This window comes from Mobula birostris, chromosome 6 (genome assembly GCF_030028105.1).
Source record: "Mobula birostris isolate sMobBir1 chromosome 6, sMobBir1.hap1, whole genome shotgun sequence".
Taxonomy (NCBI): Eukaryota; Metazoa; Chordata; class Chondrichthyes; order Myliobatiformes; family Myliobatidae; genus Mobula; species Mobula birostris.
Window position 1 is genome coordinate 171,920,183 of NC_092375.1, and position 26,180 is coordinate 171,946,362.

General features: G+C 41.1%; 1 protein-coding gene across 12 annotated transcripts in view; it reads left to right on the forward strand.

The window, feature by feature from the left end:
• myo3b (myosin IIIB) overlaps window positions 1-26,180 on the forward strand; it is a 484,195-nt gene that overhangs the window by 205,303 nt on the left and 252,712 nt on the right. For all 12 annotated transcript variants that reach the window (XR_011886449.1, XM_072261905.1, XM_072261912.1 and 9 more), the window contains 3 exons: window positions 1,264-1,417; window positions 20,262-20,350; window positions 20,545-20,674. Coding sequence is in view for 11 of the 12 variants with exons in the window: in XM_072261905.1 (XP_072118006.1) it covers window positions 1,264-1,417; window positions 20,262-20,350; window positions 20,545-20,674 (373 nt within the window). In the remaining variant the exon portion in view is untranslated. The remainder of the gene's footprint in view (window positions 1-1,263; window positions 1,418-20,261; window positions 20,351-20,544; window positions 20,675-26,180) is intronic.

A 26,180-nucleotide genomic window follows, 5' to 3' on the forward strand; every position in this document is an offset into this window, starting at 1 on the left:
CAATGGCAAGGATATCATATTAAAGTGCAGAATTCACAAGTAACTTTCAAAAAGTGTTTCCAAAGGTTCATCCTGTTCTTTTTTGAAAGTGCAGAGGATACCTTTGACTGATATTAGAAACGATTTCCATGGCCCAAGGGTGGTAATCAAGGACTACTGTTGTCAAGTAGGTCAAGTTGACAAGGACAATGTATTTTATAGTCCTCAAACTGGATATATTTCCAAAATTCAATATCATTCCCATGAGAAAAGTTTGCATCATTTTGTGTGAACTACATCTAGTTTAGAAAGCTTGGGCTCAATATTTTAAAGTTCAAAGTAAATTTAGCAATATATGAGTATTTTAATGTGCAATTAGAATCTTACAGAAACATGCTATAAATGAATTCTTTCTTCAAATTACTAGATAGTTTTACTCTGATTGTTAGATTTAAATCAACCTTATTTTCACATTTGTTGGCATTAGGTTATAACTATTATTAAATAAGTAATATTTCGTTAGTGAAATATACAAAAGTATAGGCCTAGGTTATGGTGAGAGTGAAATTATAGGTGAGCATAAGCTACTTAACTAGGTACACCTGTACACCTGCTAGTTAGTACAAGTAGCTAATCAGCCAATTATGTGGCAGCAATTTCATGCATAGAAGCATTCAGAAATGGTCAAGAGGTTTAGTTGCTGTTCAGACCAAACGAACTCCTGAGATTTTCACACACTACATTCTCTAGAGTTTAAAGAGAATGATGCAAAAAAAAACAAATAACAAAATCCAGGGAACAGCAGTTCTGTGAGCAAAAATGAGAGAGGTCAGATGAGAATGGCCAGACAGATTCAAATTGACAGGAAGGCGACAGTAAACTCAAGTAGTTACGCTTTATAACAGTGGTGTGCAGAAGAGCTCCTCTGAATGCACAACATGTCAAACCATAAAGTGGATGGGCTACAGCAACAAAAGATCACAAACATACTCATTGGCCACTTTATTAGGTACAGGAGGCTACTGATTGTAAATAAGGAGTTAAGTTATAAACTTTCTTTGATCTTTTAAGATTGTAGCTAATAATTAGATGCCTTAATCCTTCATAGAAAATATGATTTGACAAAACTTAGTGAAGGTTGTTTCATTGCTATTTTTTTCTGGATTTATTTCATTATTTGCATGCTGAAGGGAGAGCATGTTTAAAGAAATAATAGTTTTCAGAGATTGCTCATGAGGGGTAATTTTATTTAAAGCTCAGTGTTTTACTTGTGATTGCTTATAGACTGAATACCAAAATGAGGGAATTGGTGCTGTAAAAGTGGAATACCAGGATAATCGACCAATTCTGGACATGTTTCTTCAGAAGCCAATGGGTTTATTGTCTTTGCTTGATGAAGAAAGCCGATTTCCAAAAGCATCTGATCAAACACTAATTGGTAAGAGTAATATCAGGTAATGTGTATACAGGGGCTTTAACAGAAAATGTGTCCCAAGGAAATGTTTGAGTGATGATGGGAGGAGTTTGAGATGTTTTTAAAAGGTGAATCAAGGTGCAGCAATAGAGAAAGGCAGTGTCAACTTTTTTAACTTTTCCCTTTTAGTCATTATCATCATTATGTTGTGTGACGAAGGTGATCATGGTCTCAGGACCATGATTGTTCTTGGCAAATTTTTCTACAGAAGTAGTTTACCATTGCCATCTTCTGGGCAGTATCCTTACAAGACAGGTGACCTCAGCCATTATCAATACTCTTCAGAGATTGTCAGTCTGGCATCAGTGGTTGCATAACCAGGACTTGTGATATGCACCAGCTGCTCATACGTCCATCCCCCATCTGCTCCCATGGCTTCATGTGACTCTGATCGGGGAGCTAAGCAGGTGCTACACCTTGCCCACAGGTGACCAGCAGGCTGGCAGAGCAAAGGAGCATGTTAAACCTCCTCTGGTAGAGACATACATCCACCCTACCACCCAACACTTTCTTCCTTTCTTCCTCCCCTTTTTCGTGCACTCCTTAATCATAAACAAATAAAATTAATTGAGATCTTGGTGATGTTGTCATCACGTTGGCCTTTGTTAGAGATTTTTTGTAAAATAAATATATGGTTATGCATAGCCCAAGATATCGTTCCAGAAGCATTAATGTTTAGCTTTCTCAGTGTGAGGGATCACAGGACCTGAATTAGTTCAGGGAATCCTTTCGATAAGTCATAATGTGGGGAGAAGAAACACTGAATGAATTCAAAGGCAGAGAAGCCAATCATGGTGAGCTGTTTTAAAATGGACAATGCTGACATTCTCAATCGTTGTAGCGGTGCATCCAAAAGGTGAATATTTTGTTATGCTAATCTGAACCATGCAATTAGTAGAGATTTAAAAATTCAATGGGCAAGGTGCTCAGTTAGGGAGTACAATGAATCCCATTTTATGACCATTTAGGTTAATAAAATATAACCTCACAGAATTCGCACAAAATACCACCCAGAGATTTGAGAGTAAGCTGTTTTCATTTGGAATTGATGTTGGGGGTGGGGCAGGGAAAGTAAATAAATCAGCGCATTTTTGTCAACTTGCGTTTCTTGAAGCATGCGCAGATATTACAACTTTGCCTTCTGGATTCTGGCCTACTTTGATTGCCATTGTATTAATAGAACTGGTTGAAATAGTCCTGTGAACAGTGATTTCCCCCCCTCCCCCAAGGATGTTGTGATGGCTTACATGACATAGGCAGTGGGCATCTTTTATTTATTTGGCCATACTGTTGTTCAGTTCACAGTCATCAATATTAGTTCCCACTTGTCAGCACAAAAGCAGAGTCACTGTTAGGGAAGTTGCAAATTGCTTGTGCTGACATGGGTATATGGAACCGAATGGGTGTGCTTTGTGGCAGAGTTAAGGAAAGTGCATTTTGCAGAATCATCATTATTAAAAAAGAATATAACTTTGAATTGAACACACAGTGTTACATACACAAACAGAGCTTCTACATTTCCAGTGTAAATATTTATTAAATCTGCTGTTTAAATTCTGCTTGTGGAGAGAATGGAAAACATCAAGTTCCTTGGGGTGCAGATCTCGGACAATCTCACCTGGTCCAGGAACACCACTGGGATTGTGAAACAGGCCCAGCAGAGATTCCACTTTCTGAGGAAGCTTAAGCAAGCATCACTCCTCACTAACATCTTAACTACATTCTACAGAGGCGTGTTTGAGAGTGTACTGACCTTTTGCATCACAACCTGGTACTCCAGCTGCAGTGCTGTCGACAAAAAAGTCTTGCAGAGGGTGGTTAGGGGAGCAGAGAAGGTTATTGGGGTCTCCCTACCTTCTGTCCAAGACCTCTTTCAGAGTCGATGCCTCCAGAAGACACGGTACGTCATTAAAGACCCCTCACACCCTCTCCATGAACTGTTTGTTCTTCTGCCATCAAGCAAACGTTACAGGAGCATCAAAACTAAAGCCACAAGGCTACTAAACAACTTCCTCCCACAGGCAGTCAGACTGCTAAATAGCTGCTCCACCTGACTCTGATTTGGACACTTTTAACTTGCACTGGATACTTATAACTGATTTAACTGACACGTGGCTGTTGTGTTTTACTATTTATTGTTATGTTTATTATTTAGTGTTGCGTTTGTTATGTTATGATTGCACTGCCCCTGAGGAACGCTGTCTCATTCTGCCCTGCAGAGCTGATGTATGGTTAGAATGACAATAAAGTTTTTTTGCATCTTTTGAATCTTGAATCTTTGTACCAGGTAGGAGGTCGTTCCAGGTAACAAACAATGACTAAGGCCTAAGATAGTCCAGGTCTCACTTGCTGACTGGAATTTGAGTTTTTAACTCTCAACCCTGATCATTTGTCTTCATACTGTCTGGTACAGTGGGGAAAAATGATCAGGGTTAAGAGTTTAAAAAGCGGTCCCTTGATTACAGAGAGAATGAAATGCTAAATAATGTTTAGTTACAAGTTTTGTACTCACCAAAAAGATAAATAGCAGTACTCCAAAATGTCAAGGACTTTCACAAGGTGAAGAAAGTATAAAATGAAAGTGTGAGATTGACTGAGAAATCTAGTCAGAAGTACGAATTGTCTAGCCTGTAACAAAAAGGAAAATAATAATTCATCTTGTGAACAGAAAAGAATCAAGAAAAATATATTGAAAGTTATTTCCCTGTGAGGTGATAAATCTTGGGCACTAATACTGTTCCATTCCAGATTTTACAGTGGATCTAAGATTGAATTAGCTCCATCATATTCTATTCCTTATTTTGTTACAGATGCAGTCAAACAGGTGATTTTAAAACTGAAGTAAATCAGATAGGAAAAAAAATCATTGATTGTAAGATCACAAAGAATGTGCAATATACATTCCACTGAGAAATATAAACTTCAGTGGAAGTTATCCATCTGTGGCAAACTAAAGAGATGCTAGATTAAAGGAAGGAATACTATGAAGAAGAGTGGAGATCGTGAAAGTTGTAGGAGCCAGTAAAAATGACAGGGCGAGAAGGTAGAAAATAGGAGCAAAATTGCAAGTGTTTTTAAAAAAATTTTGAAAATTTCTGTAACTATGTAAAGAAGAAGAATGTAACAAGATGCATCTTAGACCCCCTGGAGATAGTTCTGGCCCAGTTTGGAATAAACGGTAATGTTAACTCTGTTTCTCTCTGCTCAGGAGCTGCCTGACCTGCCATTTCCTGCATTTCCTGTTTATTTTTCATAAACAAATATATTGGGTATGTTCTCACTGCAGAGGACATAACATATTGAAATAGTGGGGACACTAACAGTCAACAGCAGCAGAGAACTTATTCATTGGTGTAAGGAAACAAATTGAAGAAATTCTTCTTCTTCTTCTTCATGTGCCTAGCGCATTACACGCCTGGGCGATCATGGCTCTCCACATCGAATGATCCCATGCAGCGTCAATGATATCTCACACACTTAGGTCTGTTAGTTCTTTCACAGCGTCCATATAGTTTCTTCTTTGCCTTCCTCTTCCGCGTGTCCCAGGGATACGGCCTTGTAATGTAAGGCATTCTATTTCTCCCTTTCTGATGACATGGCCCAGAAATTTAAGTTACCTCTCATTTAATGTTCTCATTAAAGATATTTTTGTATGGGCACGTTGGAGTACTGTCTCATTAGTTACTCTATCTCTATATGATATTTTCAGCATTCTTCTAAGAAACCACATTTCTGTTGCTTCTAAGTTTCTTTGGAGTTCTGGTGTTATAGTCCATGTTTCGGAAGCATACAGCAAGAATGACCAGATGTAACATTTTAGTAGCCTAAGTCTTGTTGTCATAGAAATGTATCTGTTGGTAAAAATGGGTTTCATGTTTTGAAAGTTGGTTTTGGCAATGGCAATTCTTCTTTTTATTTCTACTTTACTTCTAGCATCTTGTGATATAAAGCTACGGAAGTAATTAAAGCTGGTCTTTTGTTCAATCTCTTGGTTACCGATGTACAATTGGCAGTTGGGAGTATCTTGCTGTTTTGATATTACCATACATTTGGTTTTTTTACAGTTAACGGTTAGACCAAAATCTGCACTTGTTTGTACTACTTTGTCTGGGAGGATTTGTAGGTCTTCTGCAGCACTTGCTATTAGCGTGGTATCGTCTGCATATCTTATGTTGTTGATGTTAGTGCCTCCAATTTTTATCCCATCTCAGTCTTCTATTTCTCTGAGAATCATTTCACTATAGATATTAAACACTTCCGATGAGGCAACGCATCCCGCCCTAACTCCTCTTTGAATTTTAGTCCAATTGCTCATATTATCATCAATTTTTACTGCCGCCATTTGGTTCCAATATAAATTTTGAAGCAGTTGTTGGTCCCTTCTGTCAATGTTTAGTTTAAATAATTTTTCATCTTGCACTTTGTTGAATGCTTTAGTGAAATCAATAAAACATAAAAAGACATCATTTTGATATTCAATTGCCCCTTCTGAAAGCATTCATAGTATGAAAATTGCGTTCCTAGTTCCTCTATCCTCAATAAACCCATATTGCAGTTTAGAAGTTTCTGGTCTAAACTTGTTTTTAATTCAACTCAGAATAACTCTCAACAAAGTCTTTATTATGTGACTCATAAGACTTGATTGTTCTATAATTTTCGCAGTCAATAGTTCCAGGAGTTTTTGGCAGAGTTATAAATACTGATTTCAAGAGATCGTCAGGCAATACACCAGACTCATATCTGCCATTAAACAGTTCAAAAGAATATCTTTTCTCAGATCTTCTAGGGCTTGTATCATTTCCACTGAAATTTCATCAGGTCCAGTGGCTTTACCATGTTTCATGCTTTTCATTGCTTTAGTTATTTCTTCTTTGGTAATCGGTGGACCAGAATTAGGTGTTTAATATCTGGGGGTTCCCCTCTATTATCCTCAAACAGCTGCTCTACATACTGAATCCACCTCTCTATATACTGAATCCACCTCTCACATACTATATCTGGATCTATTAGTATGGATCCGTCTGCTGATCTTATGCATCCTGTAGAGGAGGTTTTCTTAAATCCAGTAATTTCCTTAATTTTCTTGTGCATTTCCTTGCTGTTGTTAATATGGCCTTCTACTTCATTGCATTTTTGATTCAGCCATTCTTCCTTTGCAATATTGCACAGTTGTCTGATCTGTCTGTCTAGCTCTCTGTATTACATTTCATTATTCTTCACTAACCTTCTTTGTTCCATCAGATCTAGAATTTCTTGGATTATCCATCCCTTGTTGGTGTATTGGATTTCTTGTACTGGGATTCTTGTACCGGGATTATCTCCTCTGCTGGTTGCTGTATAGCATATTTAAATCTGTTTATTTAGCATATTTAAATCCAAGCAGACCATTGCTTTTGTCAGAGCTGGGGAGCAACCAATACCTGCCAAAAGAACATCTGCAGGCATTCTGACCTCTGCAAGGGACTAGCAGCTGTTGGTGGACCTCGAAGGGCAGCAGAAGTTCCCCAACCATATCGCAGCCACCACCCTGCGACCAAACATTGTCCTACTGTCGAGTCTACTAAGCAAGTGGTGCTGCTGGAGCTGACAGTCCCATGGGAAGATAGCTTGGAGGAGGCCTTTGAAAGGAAGCTCTCCAAGTACGCAGGACTGGTCAGCAACTGTCAGCAGGCTGGATGGAGAGTGAGGTGTCTCCCAGTGGAGGTTGGTTGTAGAGGATTTGTAGCCCGTTCTTTAATTAGAGCCTTCAGCATTTTGGGCATCGAGGGAGAGAGGAAGAGGAGAGCCATCCGCAGTACCACCAATGTCGCAGAAAGGGCCTCAAGATGGCTGTGGCTCAAAAGAGGGGAGCCATGGAATCATAAGTGGCTAGCCATCTGGAGGAGGTTGTATGACGTTGAAAGGCCCGAAACACCCAATGATTCCAGAAGCATCACTGAAGATTGTCCAGAAGCATCAATAGATGTATGTACAGAGCAAATCTGTCCCAAATAGGTGTTGCTACGTTTTCGTTGAGGTGTTCTTCTACAGCTGACTTGAATTGTTGCTTAAGTATGCTATCATTTTTAAGTTCTCCCAGCATATACTTCTTACTCTTTTTTTCCACATTTCAGTTTCTTTAATTTTGTTTTAATGGTAGCTATTACTGGATGGTGATCTGAACCACAGTCTGCTCCTGGGTAGGCTTTAGAATTTGTGATATTATTTCTAAAGAGTTCATTGATGGTAATGAAATCTATTTGATTCCTTGTTCTATCTCCAGGGCTAATCCAAGTACACAATCTACGTGGATGGCTTTTATACCAAGTATTGGTGATCACTTGGTTGTTTCTGACACATCAATCAGTAAACCTTTCTCCATTTTCATTTTTTTCCCCTAATCCAAAGGGTCCTATTATGTATTAACCCTTCCCTCTCCAACTTTAGTCATCTCCCATGACTAGTTTTATATCCTGAGATGACATTGCTCATTAGCACTGTTGAGAGCTTCATAAAACTTGTTGATATCCTCTTCATCCGCATCATTTGTTGACGTGTAGGTTTGGATTATGCTAATGTTAAAAGGGTTACCCCTTAATTTAACTAAAAGCAGCCGATCGGATATCACCCAATATCCCATAAGACATTTTGATACTTGTTTGTTTAAAATATTTCTAACTCCATACATATGCTGTTGACCTCCAGAATATATTATCAGAGAACTATTCTTAGTGAATTTGCCACTGTCGGTCCATCTGATTTCTGACAGGCCTAAGATATCAACTTCCAACCTTTTCATTTCATTTAATGTGTTGTCCAACTTTCCTTTCTGGTAAAGTGTATGGATGTTCCATGTTGCTACCCTTAGCCTTTCCCCTATTGCTTACACAGTCTCTGGATGACGGCCTGGTGTCACCTGCAGCACATGACTACCCCTACCAAGCGAGGTGTTGTTTTGTTGATTGGAATCAACCCCGTTCACGCTGTTGGCTGGCTTCCTTCTTTTGTTTCTTTCCATGATTGACTAGGCAGAAATTTCAACAGTGGTTTGCCGTTGCCTTCTGTTGCTTCAGTGCTCATCTAACTAGAGCATTTGACCTCTACCGGTGTTCCCAATTGGGAATCCTACACTAGACGCCGCCCAACCTTTGCTGTTGTTGTACAAAGACAATCCTTCACCAAAGCTTGGAACCCATCTCCCTGCTGCCGAAGACTTCAGCGATTTTAGGTGAATTTTTGGTCTGGTTATTTTTCTGGCGCCAAACACTCGCCATAGACAGAGCTCCTTCAGCGAGACAGGGTGCACCCGGACCTGAGCCCTACGTGAAGGCGGAGTTGTCTTGGGTGGGAGAAGCTATATAATTGCTCTTGGTATTTCCAGATATTTAGTCAGGACCTCACCACCCCATACACCCCTGAAGAGATTAAGGGAGTCAAAATCAACAAATTCCCTGCACCTGATAATCTACACATAGCGCTCTAAACTAGATAGCTCTCCAGAGATACAATGAATGCGTAAGTGGTAAACATTAAAAATTCCTTAGATTCACTCTGGAAAGCTCCCTGTGGATTGGAAAGCAGCAAGTATAAAAACATCGATAAAGCAAGGAGAAAGAAAGAGAGTATAGATCTAAAGAGTAGTTGAGCAGATGCTGAAATCCATTATTAAAGGCATCATAATGTGATCCGAGCATGAGAAAATAGAGCAGGCCATGTGACCCCTGAAGATTGCTCCTCCATTTATTTATGGTATGATTGTTGGCTTCAATTTCAATTAACTGCCTAATCCCCATAACCGCCAGTTCTCTTACAGTTCATTTATCTCTCAGCATAGAACAAGGGTTCCCGACCTGGGGTCCACAGACCCCTCAGTTGATGGTAGGAGTCCATGGCATGAAAAAGGTTGGGAACCCCTGACCTAGGATATATTGATCAATCCAAGATAGGAAAATCCAAGGATTTACAATCATATGGGAAAAGGTATTCATCCTAATCTTGGGTTTTAATGGATGACCCTTCATCCTAAACTCCTTAATTGTGGATCACCTACCAGGGAAACTTTATCATAGCATTTACGCACAAAACCTTCAGAATCTCATATACTTCAGTAAGATTATCTTTTGTTCTAAACTTTGGATAGCATAATTCCAGTTTATTTTATCAATCTTCATAACTTCTGAGAAATAAATCTCATGAATCTACTCTGCATGCCTCTAGGCAGCTATCTCCTTTCTTACCAAGGAATCCAAAACATTTTACATTAGCCCAGATGTGGTCATACTTCCCAACTTTTTTGTCTCCACCCCTCTTGCAATAAAAGATATTCTCTTTGCTTTTTTAAAATACTGAACAATATTTGCATGCTAATTATGTATTTCTTGTGTAAGAACAACCAGATCTCTCCAAACACCAACATTCACTAGTCTTGAGTAATAATCTGTCTTTTTTGTTCTTCCTACTAAAGTGATTAACCTTACACTTGAATGTATTACGCTTTCTCTGCCATCTTTTTGCCTAATCACTTAAGTTGTTTAAATCCTTTTATGTCACACTCTATGAAAGGTCTATTGGAAATTGAAATAAAAGAGGTGGTTCCCTATTTTACCCTGTGATTAGATCCCCAAAGAACATTACACTTGTCAAATACTACTTCCATGTAAAAATCATCACTAATGTAAAGATTAGTCATAAAAGATTAATTGCATTTTGTTTTTCTTTTGCGTCTGACTGCTACTTTCTTAGTCATGGAGTCATAGAAGACTACAGCACAGAAAGAGGCCCGTAGGCCTATCTAGTCCATGCCAAATTATTAATCTGCCTTGTCCCATCGGCCTGCACCCGGACCATACCCCTCCCACACATGTGATTACCTAATTTTCTCTTGGACGATGAAATGGAAATCTCATCCATTGCTTTCACTGGCAGCTCGTTCCACACCATCACCACCCTCTGAGTCAGGGGTTCCCAACCATTTTTATACTATTCTTTAAGCAAGGGATCGGTGGTACTCAGGTTGGGAAACCTTGAACTGAGTGAAGAAGTTTCCCTGAAACATTTCACCTTTCATCGTTAACCCATGACCTCTAGCTCTAGTCTCACCCTGCCTTAGTGGAAAAAGCCTGCCTGCATTTAGCCTATCGATACCCCTCATAATTTTGTATGCTTCTATCAAATCACTCCTCATTCTCCTACATTCTAGGGAATAAGTCCTAACCTATTCAACCTTTCCCAATAAGTCAGGTCCTCAAATCCTGACAACGTCCTTGTAAATTTCTTCTGCACTCTTTCAATCTTATTAATAACTTCCCTGAAAGAAGTTGACCAGAATTGCACACAATACTCCTAATTAGGCCTCATCAACTTCTTATACAATTTCAGCTTAACATCCAATTCTTGTACTCAGTGCTTTGATTTACGAAAACCAAAATGACAAAACCTCCCTCTGCGACCCTATCTAGATGTGATGCCACTTTCAAGGATTTATGGATTTGTATTTCCAGATCTTTCTGTTCTGCCACGCTCTCCAGTGCCCTTCCACTTACTGTGTAAGTCTTACCCTGGTTTGTCCACCCTCGGTGCAACACCTCACACTTGTCTATATTAAATTCCATCTGCCATTTTTAGCCCATTTTCCCAGCTAGTTCGATCAAACTGCAAGCTTTGATGGCCCTCCTCACTGTCCTCCTCATCCACAATCTTTGTGTCATTCGTAAATTTGCTGATCCAGTTTGCTGCATTATAGTCATAGTCATAGTCATACTTTGTTGATCCCGGGGAAATTGGTTTTCGTTACAGTTGCACCATAAATAATAAATAGTTTTAGAACCATAAATAGTTAAAGAGTAATATGTAAATTATGAAATAAGTCCAGGACCAGCCTATCGGCTCAGGGTGTCTGACCCTCCAAGGGAGGAGTTGTAAAGTTTGATGGCCACAGGCAGGAATGACTTCCTATGACGCTCTGTGCTGCATCTTGGTGGAATGAGTCTCTGGCTGAATGTACTCCTGTGCCCACTCAGTACATTATCTAGTGGATGAGAGACATTGACCAAGATGGCATGCAACTTAGACAGCATCCTCTTTTCAGACACCACCATCAGAGAGTCCATTTCCATCCCCACAACATTACTGGCCTTACGAATGAGTTTGTTGATTCTGTTGGTGTCTGCTACCCTCAGCCTGCTGCCCCAGCACACAACAGCAAACATGATAGCACTGGCCACCACAGACTCGTAGAACATCCTCAGCATCGTCCGGCAGATGTTAAAGGACTTCACTCTCCTCAGGAAATAGAGACGGCTCTGACCCTTCTTGTAGACAGCCTCAGTGTTCTTTGACCAGTCCAGTTTATTGTCAATTCATATCCCCAGGTATTTGTAATCCTCCACCATGTCCACACTGACCCCCTGGATGGAAACAGGGGTCACCGGTACCTTAGCTCTCCTCAGGTCTACCACCAGCTCCTTAGTCTTTTTCACATTAAGCTGCAGATAATTCTGCTCACACCATGTGACAAAGTTGCCTACCATAGCCCTGTACTCAGCCTCATCTCCTTTGCTGATGCATCCAACTATGGCAGAGTCATCCAAAAACTCCTGAAGATGACAAGACTCTGTGCAGTAGTTGAAGTCCGAGGTGTAAACGGTGAAGAGAAAGGGAGACAAGACAGTCCCTTGTGGAGCCCCAGTGCTGCTGATCACTCTGTCGGACACACAGTGTTGCAAGCACACGTACTGTGGTCTGCCAGTCAGGTAATCAAGAATCCATGATACCAGGGAAGCATCCATCTGCATCGCTGTCAGCTTCTCCCCCAGCAGAGCAGGGCAGTTGGTGTTGAACGCACTGGAGAAGTCAAAAAACATGACCCTCACAGTGCTCGCTGGCTTGTCCAGGTGGGCGTAGACACGCAAACAACAGGAATTCTGCAGATGCTGGAAATTCAGGCAACACACATCAAAGTTGCTGGTGAACACAGCAGGCCAGGCAGCATCTCTAGGAAGAGGTGCAGTCGACGTTTCAGGCCGAGACCCTTCGTCAGGGCTAACTGAAGGAAGAGTGAGTAAGGGATTTGAAAGTTGGAGGGGGAGATCCAAAATGATAGGAAAAGACAGGAGGGGGAGGGATGGAGCCAAGAGCTGGACAGGTGATAGGCAAAAGGGATACGAGAGGATCATGGGACAGGTGGTCCAGGAAGAAAGACAAGGGGGGGGACCCAGAGGATGGGCAAGGGGTAAATTTAGAGAGACAGAGGGAGAAAAAGGAGATTGAGAGAAAGAAAATGTGTATAAAAATAAGTAACAGATGGGGTACGAGGGGGAGGTGGGGCATTAGCGGAAGTTAGAGAAGTCGATGTTCATGCCATCAGGTTGGAGGCTACCCGGACGGAATATAAGGTGTTGTTCCTCCAACCTGAGTGTGGCTTCATCTTTACAGTAGAGGAGGCCGTGGATAGACATGTCAGAATTTTGCCTATCACCTGTCCAGCTCTTGGCTCCATCCCTCCCCCTCCTGTCTTCTCCTATCACTTTGGATCTCCCCCTCCCCCTCCAACTTTCAAATCCCTTACTCACTCTTCCTTCAGTTAGTCCTGACGAAGGGTCTCGGCCTGAAACGTCGACTGCACCTCTTCCTAGAGATGCTGCCTGGCCTGCTGAATTCACCAGCAACTTTGATGGGCGTAGACATGGTTCAGCAGGTAGACGATGGCATCCTCAACTCCTAGTCGGGGCTGGTAGGCGAACTGGAGGGGATCTAAGTGTGGCCTGACCATAGGCCGGAGCAGCTCCAAACAAGTCTCTCCAGGATCTTCATGATTGTGGGAGGTCAATGCCACCGGTCTGTAGTCTTTGAGGCCGCTGGGGCATCTTCGGCACAGGGACGAGGGGATGTCTTCCACAGTACAGGAACCCTCTGGAGCCTCAGGCTCAGGTTTAGTACATGAATACATTGAATACATAAACTGCAAGCTTTGATGGCCCTCCTCACTGTCCACCTCATCCATAATCTTTGTGTCATTCGTAAATTTGCTGATCCAGTTTGCTGCATTATCATGCAGTTCACTGATATAGAAGACAAACAACACTGATCCCTGTGGCACACCATGTACTACCACTCTCTGGGTTCTCCTGCAAAGCCAGTTTACCACCTCATCCTGAATGCCAAATGACTGAACCTACTTGACAAAACTCCTACGTGGGACTTCGTCAAAAGCCTTGCTGAAGTTGATGTAGACAACATCCACTGTCTTGCCTTCATCAGCTTTCCTGGTAACTTACACGAAAAGACTTTTAAAGATTGGTTAGAAGTGACAATGCCATATTGACTATCCCTAATCAATTTTTGTCTATCCAAATACTTATATATTCTGTTCCCTAGAATACCTGTGGAACACACACAAAATGCTGGAGGAATTCAGTAGGTCAGGCAGAATCTATGGAAATGAATAACCAGTTGACGTTTCAGGCCAAGAGTTTTCATCGGGACTGGAAGGTATGTGGGAAAAGCCAGAATAGGAAGGTGGGAGGGGAAGGAGAGCAAGCTAGAAGATGATAGCTGTGGGTGGGGGATCAGGGATAAAGTAAGAAGCTGGAAGTTGAGAGGTGGAAAAGGCAAAGGGCTAGAGAAGAAGGAATCTGATAGGAGAGGAGAGTAGACCTTTGGCGAAAGGGAAGGAGGAGGGGCACCAGGGGGAGGTGATAGGCAGGAAAGGAGAAGAGTTAAGAGGCCAAAGTGGAGAATTGAAAATGAGGGAAGGGGGAGGGGAAAAATGCTCAGAAGTTGAAGAAATTGATGTAAATGCCATCAACTTGAATGTTACCTTGACGGAATATGAGGTGTTGCTCCTCCAGCCTGAGAATGGGCTCATCATAGCAGAAGAAGATGCCATGGACTGACGAGTTGACATGGGAATGGGGGGTAGGAATTAAAATGGTTAGCCTCCAGGAAATTCCACTTTTTGTGGAAGGAGCGGAGGAGTTTGACAATGCATTATCCTAATCTCTGTAAGGTCTCACCATTGTAGAGGAGGCTGCAGCAAGAGCACCGGATACAGCAGGTGAACCCAACAAGTTCACCGGTGAAGTGTTACCTCACCTGAAATGACTGTTTGGGATGCTGAATGGAGGTGTGGGAGGTGAGTGAGTGGAGGTCTGTTGCTTAAAATGCCAGGATGGAGATCAGTGGGATGGGATGAATGGACAAGGGAATCACAGAGGAAGTGATCCAGGCAGAAAATGGAGAGTGGGATTGGGTGAGGTAAAGATGTGTTTGGATGTAGGGTCCTGCTGAAGATGGCGAAAGTTGTGAAGAATGATCCACACCTTCAGCGACCTTATTAACTCTAGGGATCTCCTATCCACTGCCACCAACTTCACCCCACACCTCCCGTTTCTATAAGATCTACAAAGCTGCCTGTCCTGATAGGCCAATGTTTCTGCTTGTTCCTATCCCACTGAACTTGTATCTGCATATCTCGGCTCAGTTTTATCCCCACGGTTCAATCCCTTCCTACCTATATCCATGACACTACATACGTACTTGATATTTTCAATGACTTCAGGTTCTCTGGCCCCGATCATTGTATTTTCACTATGGATGTCCAGTCCTTATACACTTCCATCCCCCACCAGGAAGGCCTCAAAGCTTTCTGTTTCTATCTGGACACCGGACCCAACCAGTTCCCCTCCATCACCATTCTCCTCCGTCTGGCAGAACTTGTCCTCACTCTCAATAATTTTTCCTTCAGCTCCTCACACTTCCTTCAAAGAAAAGGTGTAGCCATGGTCACGCACATGGGTCCCAGCTGTGGCTGCTTTTTTTCGGCTACATGGAACAGTCTATATTCTTACCCTCCACTGGAATCACTCCCCAACTTTTCCTACGCTACATCGACAACTGCATTGGTGCTGCTTCCCGCACCCGTGCGGGGCCGTCGACTTCATCAACTTTGCTTCCAACTTCACCCTGCTCCCAAATTTACCTGTTCCATTTCCAACACCTCCCTCCTCTTTCTTGATCACTTTGTCCCTATCTTTCGACACAGCTTATCTACTGATGTCTATTATAAGCCCACTGACTCTCACAACCTGGACTATACCTCTTCCCACCCCGTTACTTGTAAAAACACCATCCCCTCCTCTCAATTCCTTCATCTCCGAAACATCTGCTCTCAGGATGAGGCTTTTAATTCCAGAACTAAGGAGATGTCCTCCTTCTTCAAAGAAAGAGGCTTCCCTTCTTCCACCATCATTGCTGCCCTCAACCACATCTCTTCCATTTCACGCACGGATGCCCTCACCCCATCCTCCCACTACCTCACAGGGGTAGGGTTCCTCTTGTCCTCAACTACCACCTCACTAGCCTCACGGTCAAGAACATAATTCTTTGAAACTTCTGCCATCTCCAATGGGATCTCACTATCAAACACATCTTTCCCTCCACCCCACTTTCTGTTCTCCACAGCGACTCCCTTGTCCATTCATCCCTCCCCACTGATCTCCTTCCCGCCACTTATCCTTGCAAGCAGAACAAGTGCTACACCTTCCCTTCACCTCCTCCCTCACTACCATTCAGGGCCCCAAACAGATCTTTCAGGTGAGGTGACACTTCACCTGTGAGTGAATCATTTGGAGTCATCTTACTGTATGCAGTGCTCCTGGTGTGGCCTCCTGTATATCGGTGAGACCCGATGTAGATTGCTTCGCCAAGCACCTACGCTCTGTTTGCCAGAAGAAGCGAGATTTTCCAGTGGCCACTCATTTTAATTGCACTTCCTATTCCCATTCTAGTGTGTCAATCCATGACCTCCTGTACTGTCGCGATGAGGCCACGCTCAGGTTGGAGGAGCAACACCATCTATTCTGTATGGGTAGCTTCCAATCTGATAGCATGAACGTTGATTTCTCAAACTTCTGATAATGCCCCCCCCCCCCTTTACCAGTCCCCATTCCTATTTTTCCTCTCTCACCTTATCTCCTTATCTGCCCATCACTTCCCTCTCGTGCTCCTCCACCTTTTCTTTCTTCCATTGCCTTTATTCAATTCTTCCTTCTCCAGCCCTGTATCTCTTTCAGTAATCAACTTCCCAGCGCTTCACTTCACCCTTCCCCCCCCCAACTAGATTCTTACTCTGACTCCTCATCTTATTTTCTCCAGTCCTGCTGAAGAGTCTCGGCCCGAAACGTCGACTGTTCTATTTTCTATAGATGTTGCCTGGCCTGCTGAGTTCCTCCAGCATTTTGTGTGTGTTGCTTGGATTTCCAGCATCTGCAGATTTTCTCTTCTTTGTGAAGAATGATTTGTCGGATGCGGAGGCTCATGGGGTGGTAGGTGAGGAAGTCTGTCCCTATTACAGTGGTGAGAAGTTGGGGTGAGTGCAGATGTCTGGGAAATAAAAGAGATACGGGTGAGGGCAGATCAGTGGTGGGTGAAGGGTAGCCCCGTCCTTTGAAGAAGGAGGACATTGAAAGGAAAGCCTCATCCTGGGAACAGATGCAGAAGAGATGAAGGAACTGAGAAAAGGAAGTGACATTTTTACAGGAGACGGTGGGGTAGGGGTATAGTCCCGATAGCTGTGGGAATCAGAGGGTTTATAAAAAATATTGGTATACAGTTCATCTCCAGAGGTGGAGACACAGATATCAAAAAAGCTGAGAGAAGTGACAGGAATTGACCAAGTGAATTTAAGGGCAAGTTGGAAGTTGGAGCTTCCAATAACTTTCCCACTACTGATGCCAGGCTCACTGCCCTTTAATTTCCTTGCTTATTCTTAGAGCCTTCCTTAAAGAATAGAACAGCATTAGCTAAGCAATAAACAAGCAGATAAACTACCAAAAAACAAACAAGGTCCACATAGTAATAGCCTCCAATGTGATTTTATACTTAAAATGTGGATTTTAGGCCAACTGGCAATAGTTCCCTGCCTGCTCCCTCTCAACCCGCTTTTTTGAGAATTGTGGGGTGCCTGTTTTGCAAAAATATAACGAAGTCCCAATTTAAAAGAGTTGATCCCAGAAATTTGAATATAGCAACAAATATAATATTACCATATCTAACAAAATCACCATTGTGTAATAAACATTACTCTTTCTGGTATCGTGGTTCTCTGGACCACAGTTCCACACCTAGTTGCAGCTTTGATCAAAGTCCCTCTGCAGCTAAGTCCTTGACTTCCTATCTAACTGACCACAGTCAGTAAAAAAAGGCAGCAACATCTCTGCCACGGTTATTCTAAATACTGATGCTCCACAAAGTTGCATCCTCAGCCCCCTGCTTTACTCCTTGTACACTCATTAACGCGTGGCCAGATTCTTCACTAACTCCATCTATAGGTTTGTAGATGATACCACTGTAGTGGGCCATATCTCAGATAATGATGAATCAGTATACAGAAAGGAGATACAGAGCCTAGAAGCACATTGTCACAACAACAGCCTTTCCCTCAATGTCAGCAAAACAAAAGAGCTGGTCACTGACTTAAGGAAGACAATGTGGTGCACATGTTCCTTTTTATGTCAACAGTGTTGAGGTTGAGAGCTTCAAGTTCCTAGGAATGAATATCACTAATTGCCTGTCCTGGTCCAAACACAGATGCCATGGCCAGGAAAGCACACCAATGTCTACTTCCCCAGGAAGCTCAAGAAATTTGACCTCCAATGCATCATAAAAAGCATCTTGTTAGGATGCAATATGGCTTGGTATGGCAACTGCTCTGCCCATGACCACAAGGAACAGCAGCGAGTTGTGTAATAAGCTCAGTACATCCAGAGAGACCGAGCTCCCATCCATGAACTTCGTCTTTACTTCTCACTACTTCAGTAAAACAGCCAGCATAATCAATCATCCCCCCTACCCCGGACATTGCCTGTTCTCTCCTCTCCTATCGGGCAGAAGATGCAAAGGCCTGAAAGTACCTACAACCAGGGTCAAGGGCAGCTACTCTATCACCGTTATAAGACTTTGAATGGTTCCCTAGTATGAGAATACGGACTCTTGACTTCACAATCTATCCTGTATTGATATTGAACCTTATTTTTTTTTTACCTATACTGTATTTCCTCTGTAGTTGTTGCACTTTATTCTACATTCTGTTATTGTTTTGCCTTGATGCACAATGTAATGATTTGCTATATATGAACAATATACAAGACTTGAGTACATATGACAATAATAAACCAATTCCAAATCCAACTATAGAGTAGAAGGCATCACAGAATGGATACCTCAGAGCAGTATTCTAGGTCCAATTATCCTTAGCTGCTTCATCACTGGTCACCACTGACCTTTATTATGTTAGAAGTGGGGATGCTTACTCATCATTATACATAGCTCCATTCTGTTCACTATCTCTCAGCAAGTAAAGCAGTGTATACCTGAAAGCTCACCATTGACCAGAAACTCAATTAGTCCAGCCAACAATAACTGAAGCAGAATGTCTTTCCACAAGTCCACGAGATACAAGTCAAAATTGATAGAACACTTCCCACATGCCTGGACAAGTGCAATGCCAATATTACTAAAGAGGTCTGACACCACAGAGAGCAAAGTAGCTCACATATAAGTACTCCACACACTTCTCTCAATACTAAACCCCTTCACCCCCAGTTGCAGAGTGCACCATCTATAAAATGTACATCTGTTCCTAGCCCAGGCTACTCTGACAGCACCTCCCAAAGTTGTCACTTCTGCCACCAGAAGGATTAGGGAATGCAGTGGATTCCACATCGGGACCAGTGCATTTTGGCCCAATTAAGTACATGCCCCAGTTAGTCAAAGTTTCATGGAAATAGTTATAAGGTATAAAAAAAGACAAACTATCGTTTAACTGAGTAACAAATTATGCATTTAAATGAAATACAGAACAAATTAGAACACTACCAATACCACTACAGTACTATAAAACTTTGTATTAGTTCCCTAATAGTTATTGATGATATCACTGTATACTGCCATGTTTTTTGATGATTGCATCCTCCAAAACTTATTTCATTGTAATATTCAAGATAACTGTTGATGTCTTCAAATCCTTCATAATTTCTAACTTGCTCAAGTTGTGAAATTCTTTCATTTTTGCTCCTGGCCTTTTCTCGCAGTTCCAAGCCAGAATGCCTGAAACTGCAGCGAGCAAAACAGTTCTGAATTGTCTTAGATTACTGCTCCCTATCTATCAGTGACAAGAATCACTGCATTTTGAACACAAACACACGCAATTGATGCTATTTAAAAACTGCTTGCTCTAAGCATGGACTAGTGTCTAATAGCCACACAAATGCACGTGACAGAATCTAGTTAGAAACTGTTTGACAACAGTCTTCTGTCCCAGTTAAGCAGCATAGCGCCCCAACTAAACAAAAGGAGTCCCGGTTATTTTGTTGATTTGTTTTTTTGTTCCCAAAGCGTTGTCCCAAATAAGCATCTGCCCTGATGAACTGATGGCCCAAATGAGAGAAATCCACTGAACTTGCATGTTTACTCATCCCATTTCGACGACTCCTCCCAACTCTCGCACACATTGCTGATGGAAGTACATTATTATTTCTTCATCTGCATTCGGTCTAAATCCAAGAAATCCACCCAGCAAAACCGGGTGCATCTCCATCAGAAGATCTGTACGAATTTAAATTATGGCCAAGTCATTTGACAAAATCATATTGTATGGATGAATTAAAGGACTCAGAGTTTTAACCTAGATATCTGGAAATTATCATTCAGGTTTCTCTGTGGTTTACTATGGAGATTATGTTTAGTATATCAATTTGTCATTTAAATTTGGCTTCAAATTCAGTCTCCTGTGGATGTACAAATGATGCTAGTTTTCTTCATGATATTTCAGATAAGTTTGAAGACAACCTACGAACAAATTATTTTTGGAGACCAAAAGGCATGGAATTGTGTTTTGGTGTTGAACATTATGCTGGCAAGGTATGAACAAAGATTTAAAATGACAAGTGTGTAATATCTGAAATATCTATTTATCTTACTGTAATTTTAACATAATTAAAGTGGGAATATAATTATGATTTTAAAACATGTTAAGCATCTGTATGTGGAATAACTCAGCAATAAACTAAGATCAGAAAAATACACAGTCAGAGTAATTTTTGATCTCTATACAGGTTCTCTATGATGCATGTGGTTTCCTTGAAAAAAATAGAGACACACTTCCTGCAGATATAGTAGTTGTGCTTAGGACATCAGAAAATAAATTGCTCCAACAACTCTTTTCTGGTCCACTAACTAAAACAGGTAGGAATGATCTTGTATATCCTCATTTGTTCACTGTTGCTGATAGTGTTTGCTTGTTCATAATATGTTAAATGTGCATTGTGGAAAGGTATTTAATTTCCTGTGGCATTCCACATGAATACACGTAAAGTAAGTTATTTAGTTTTATGGAGGAGGCATCAGACTTTACTAAGGGTGTCCCATGAAACAGTAGATGAATCTGTAAATTCCTCTGGTTAAAAATGGTCACAAAATATAAAATGTAAATAGTGAAGTTTATCTGTAGTTATATACAAATGATGCCTACATTTGAATTAATTATACTATTTACTGACATTGCAAGTAAATATACTCACTCAATATAGTTGAAAATAAAAATACTACAGATGATGAATATGTTAAAGAGTAATGAGGAATAATAAATCATCTCTGAAAATATGAATTTATAAATGAAAAATGACATTTAAAAAGACAACCAATATAAAATATTTAGTCATTATTAAAAACATTACTATGTCTGGCTTAATACAACTTAGTTTCTTTCTGAGGAGCACTGCATTTTCAAAATTAATTGGTGACCTTATATTTTCAAATTGCACTGAAGCAAAATAGTTAAAATCACAATCTAATATTGTATGAAACAGATCCAAAATAAGATCTAACTAAATTGTTGACTAAAACTTCTAGAACCCTAAAGGCTGAGCTAGGTTTGCACAACAATGGGATGGTAATTACCTCGTTCTCCGTTGAACATTCCGTTTACATCTGAGCTTGAAAACTCAGGATCTAATTTCAGGCATTATACATTTTCCGAAAAGTGCTACCTGTTTTTTTCCACTCAGCAAGTAGAATTAGGACGAGGATGCTACTGGGCCAGTGTGGAGGCCAGGGAGTAGGGGTGCTGCATCTGTGCCTGACACAGATGTTGGGCTTGAAGCACAGATCAGTATTTGGTGGAAGTACTGAGGAGGGATTGAAAGACTGATGTTCTGGACTTAGTTAAGGGTGGTGAAATCAGAAGAAAGGATCAAGCTTATGAGGCCAAGTGTTTTGATGTCATGTTTTTGTGCTGTGGAACAAGAGATAAGATTCATTTACTTGACAAATGTCTTAGCTTCAATGCAATCTTGACAAGACACTGTTGTCCTGTGAGTGCCGAATGACAGGTTTCCTTGAACCTTCACATCCAGCGCATCATTCTCCACAGCTTCTGCCACCTTCAACAAGACCCTACAATATTCCTACAGTGCTCCTGGTGCAGCCTTCTCTACATCGGCGAGACCCAATGTAGACTGGGGGAACCGTTTTGTTGAGCACGTTTCTTTCACCCACAACAAGCAGGACCTCCCAGTGGCCAACCATTTTAATTCCAATCCCCGTTTCCATTCCAACATGTCAGTCCATGACCTCCACTACTGCAATGATGAGGCTACTTTCGGGTTGGAAGGGCAATGCCTCGCATTCTGTCTGGGTAACCTCTAACCCTATGGCATTTCCAGCAATTTCTCCACCCTCCCTCTTCCCTCTTCTTTTATTCGCCACCCTGGATCCCCTCTTACCTCTTCTGTTCTCTTCATCTATCGATCACCTCCTCCTGGTGACCCTCCTCCTTCCCTTTCTTCCATGGTCCGCTCTCCTCTCCTCTCAGATTCCTCCTTCTTCAGACCTTTACCTTTTCCACCAATCACCTCCAGCTTCATACCTCCTCCTCCATCCAGCTATCACCTTCTAGCTTGTCCACCTTCCCCCTCCTCCACCTTCCTATCCTGTCTTCTTCCTGTTTCCTTTCCAGTCCTGATTAAGGGTCTTGACCCAAAACGTTGACTGTTTTGTCCTTTCCATTGATGCAGCCTGACCTGCTGAGTTCCTCCAGCATTTTATGTGTGTCGCTCTGGATTTCCAGCATCTGCAGAATCTATTATGTTTATGTGTTTGCAGACAGTGGCAAAAACAAAATTTGTCATATGTTTCAAAAGGGATGATTATAGTGAATTAAATGTAAAGACGGTGTTAACCATTTAATTCCTCATTAAATGCATTGAAAGATAAGTTGAGACATCATGACTCACTCTAGATCAGGGGTTCCCAACTAATTTTTATGCCATGGACCTCTACCACTAACTGAGGAGTCCATAGACCCCAGGTTGGGAACCCCTGTTCTAGATAAATTATTGGATGAAATGTGAACTGAATAGTTGAAGTAAATGTTTTCAAGAAGAAGCCAACTTAAAAGTTTTTAATAATACTGTAGGTGATTTGATTCCAGATCAACATTTTTAAGTCTTTTGATTTTGATTTTATTCCGTCCTGTTTTTTTTTCCTAAAGTGAAATGGTTTAGTTGAATGTCTGCAGTATATTACATAATAATCAACATCAACAGATTGCAGAAATGATTTTCCACAATCACTGGACAGCTGCTTAATTTCTGACAAGCATCAAATGGATAATCTTACCCTATGGAGCTCGTCATATTATGAAATACAGAGTTGCATTAATGGCATTCTCAATAGGTATTTAGTGCACTGTTTTGTACTTGGAGAATAGGAGTTCATGATTTAAGTTTTATACCCAAATAAAGGCAAGCAATGTCCTTTACTCCCTGTTGCCTAAAAACATTAGCTTCAATGGCAAGATTATAATAATTTAGATGTTGATGGATTTATTCGCTCCATTTGAACTAGAATTACTTCTACCATAGCTACTATACTGCCCATGGTTGTACAATACACTGACAGCTTTTCCTTGTAATTAGTCTTATCCTGTAATCACCTCAGTGGGTGAAGATCTGATTTAACTAACTTTATCTGTAAAGATGTTTCTTTCAGCAATTCACTTGTAATAAAAGACTTCACCAATTTGGATCTGACTTAAGTGAAAGGTAATTAACAGCCAGTTTCTAATTGCAACTGCATGATTGACTTATTGTTAGTATACTTACCTGAAGAAAATCTGTCAGTCAATATATTTTGCATAGTCAAATAAAATCTGATTTATTTTACTGCAACAGAATATAATTATATTTTAACTTTGATCCCTACTTTTTCTCATAAATTAAACTTTTTTTAAGCACTGAATACCTTTTTATATACCTCTTCATTAGTGTGAGTGACAGATGGACTTCCTGACCTGTACCTGATTCTTTTTTTCTGGTATATTTCCTAAAGACTTGAATATTAGTAATACTATTAGCTTCATATAAAGCAATTAGAAATTAAAATATTTAGCTCGGATTTATTTCCTGGATCAAGGCAGAGAAAAGCTTTTAGCAATTTTAATGTGTTGTTGGGTTGCAAACCATGCAAAAATATGGTTTGGAATCGACCTTCTGTAGGAACCTCCATCCAAATAGTTAAACTATGTCTGGAGCACTTTCTGTAAAGAAAATTCAGTAAACTATTTTTTTTCCATAGAATAGAAAATTTAGATTTAAATTTTAAAATTATATTGCATGACCTACCGCTGTCCAATTAACTGAGTAGTTTACTTGGTATTTCAAAAGTTACATGAAATAATTCTGTCAAGTGGCATTAGTTGTTCCTAAGCCAAACATGTTGGTTTGATAAGAGCTGTCTCATGCTATGCAATGTGAAGTTGCATAGTAGCACAATTCAAGTGTGAAGCTATTTTCTTGTTTGAATTATAAAACCTCTTTAACTGTAGACACTTGACACAGCAAGGCCAGATTTTGCAGCAACTCATCATAAATATATTTTAAATGCCATCTCCAATAAGACCCAGCACTAGGCGCATCTTTTCCCCTGTTCCCTTCCTCTCCCTTCTCCCCGTTCCACAGGGTCGCTCTCTCTGTGAATTCCTTATCTGCTCATCCCTCCTATCTGATTGCCTTTGAGCCACTTATCCGGTAACCTCCCTCACCACCATTCAGAGTCGTAAACAGTCCTCCCAGGTGAGGCAGCATTCACATGTAGATCCATCAGTGCCATTTATTGCAACCCGTGCTCCCGGTGTGACCTCTTGTAATTCTCTGAGACCCGAAGCTGACTGGTGGATCACTTCATCAAGCACCTTTGTAACAGGCAGGATCTCCTGTTGGCCAGCCAATTTAATTCCACTTCCATCTTCATACTGACATGTCTGTCCACAGCCTCTTCTACTGCAAATTAGAGTAAGAACACCTGATAACAACAGGAATTCTGCAGATGCTGGAAACACCTGATATTTTGTTTTGTCAATCTATAAACTGACAGCGTTAACATTGATTTCTCCAACATCCTGTAACCACTCCCCTCTGTCCCCTACCTTTTCTTTTCCCTTGGTCCTGTTCTTTCTCCCCTCCATCCTCATAACTTACCCATTATCCACACTTTCCTCCCTCTTCTTCCCCATCTCCTTCTCTTTATTCCATGGACCAGTATCCTCTCCTATCGGATTCCATCTTGCTCAGCTCTTTGCCCCTTCCACCTATCAGCTGTCAGCTCTCAAGCCTTTCCCACCTACATACCTTCTCATTCTCATCCAGATTCACTTATCACCTGTCAGTTTGTGCTCTACAGGGGGAACATGCCAGAATAAAAAGTTGGGGGGTGGTGGGGGAGGTTGGAGGGGGAAGAGGGAAGAGACAAGCTGGAAGATGTTAGATGAAGGCAGGTTGATGGGGGAGGATGTTGGAGTGAGAAGCTGGGAGGTGATAGTTGGAAAAGGTAAAGGGCTGAAGAAGAAGGAATCTGACAGGAGAGGAGAGTGGACCATGGGAGAAAGGGATGGAGGAGGGACAAACATCTGTAGCATTAGGACCAGAACTGTTTGAATGGGAAACAGCTTCTTACCCCAGGCGTAAGACTACTGAGCTCCCTGCCACCACCCAGGTTTCATCGCATATGAAGCGGCACTTGCATTATACTGTTTACTTTTTAACTTGTATCGTGCATGCACCTTATTATTTGTTAATTTATTTGTGCTGATATTTTATGTGTTATGACTGTGAGTTATGTTTACTCTGTTGTGCACCTTGATCTGGAGGAACGTGGTTTCATTTAGCAGTATACATGTGCACAGTTGAATTACAATAAATTGAACTTGGACTTGAAACTACATACTCTTTTAATGTATTCATTTCATTGGTTGTGGGGTGCCCTGGGATGTAGTGCAAGTGTTACTACATGGTATTAATGCAAGTCTTTCTTTTCAACATATTTGTTGAAGTAAGATTTTCTCACTTACTTGCAAGCTTGCAGAGTTTTTAATTTATTTTTCTATAAACTTGGCTGTCTGCTGAAGTCTGTATTTACTTCTTGTTACTCACAGCAGAACATGAAGGTATGCCAGATGCCCTGCAGGGTAGCAGGACTAACAGCTCACCAACACACTGCGAGGTGTTTATCGTTCACCTAGTAAAGCTAATTAATTGTTTATTATTTGAAGTCTATTTGAAACAACATCAAAGCCAGCTCATTACCATCTCAAACACCTGTCATCTTAGAGCATAATGCTCGGTGCCTTAAAACATACTTAGATGCAGTTCTTTAAATGTTAAAATAAAATAATGACTGCTGAGAAAACAATAGA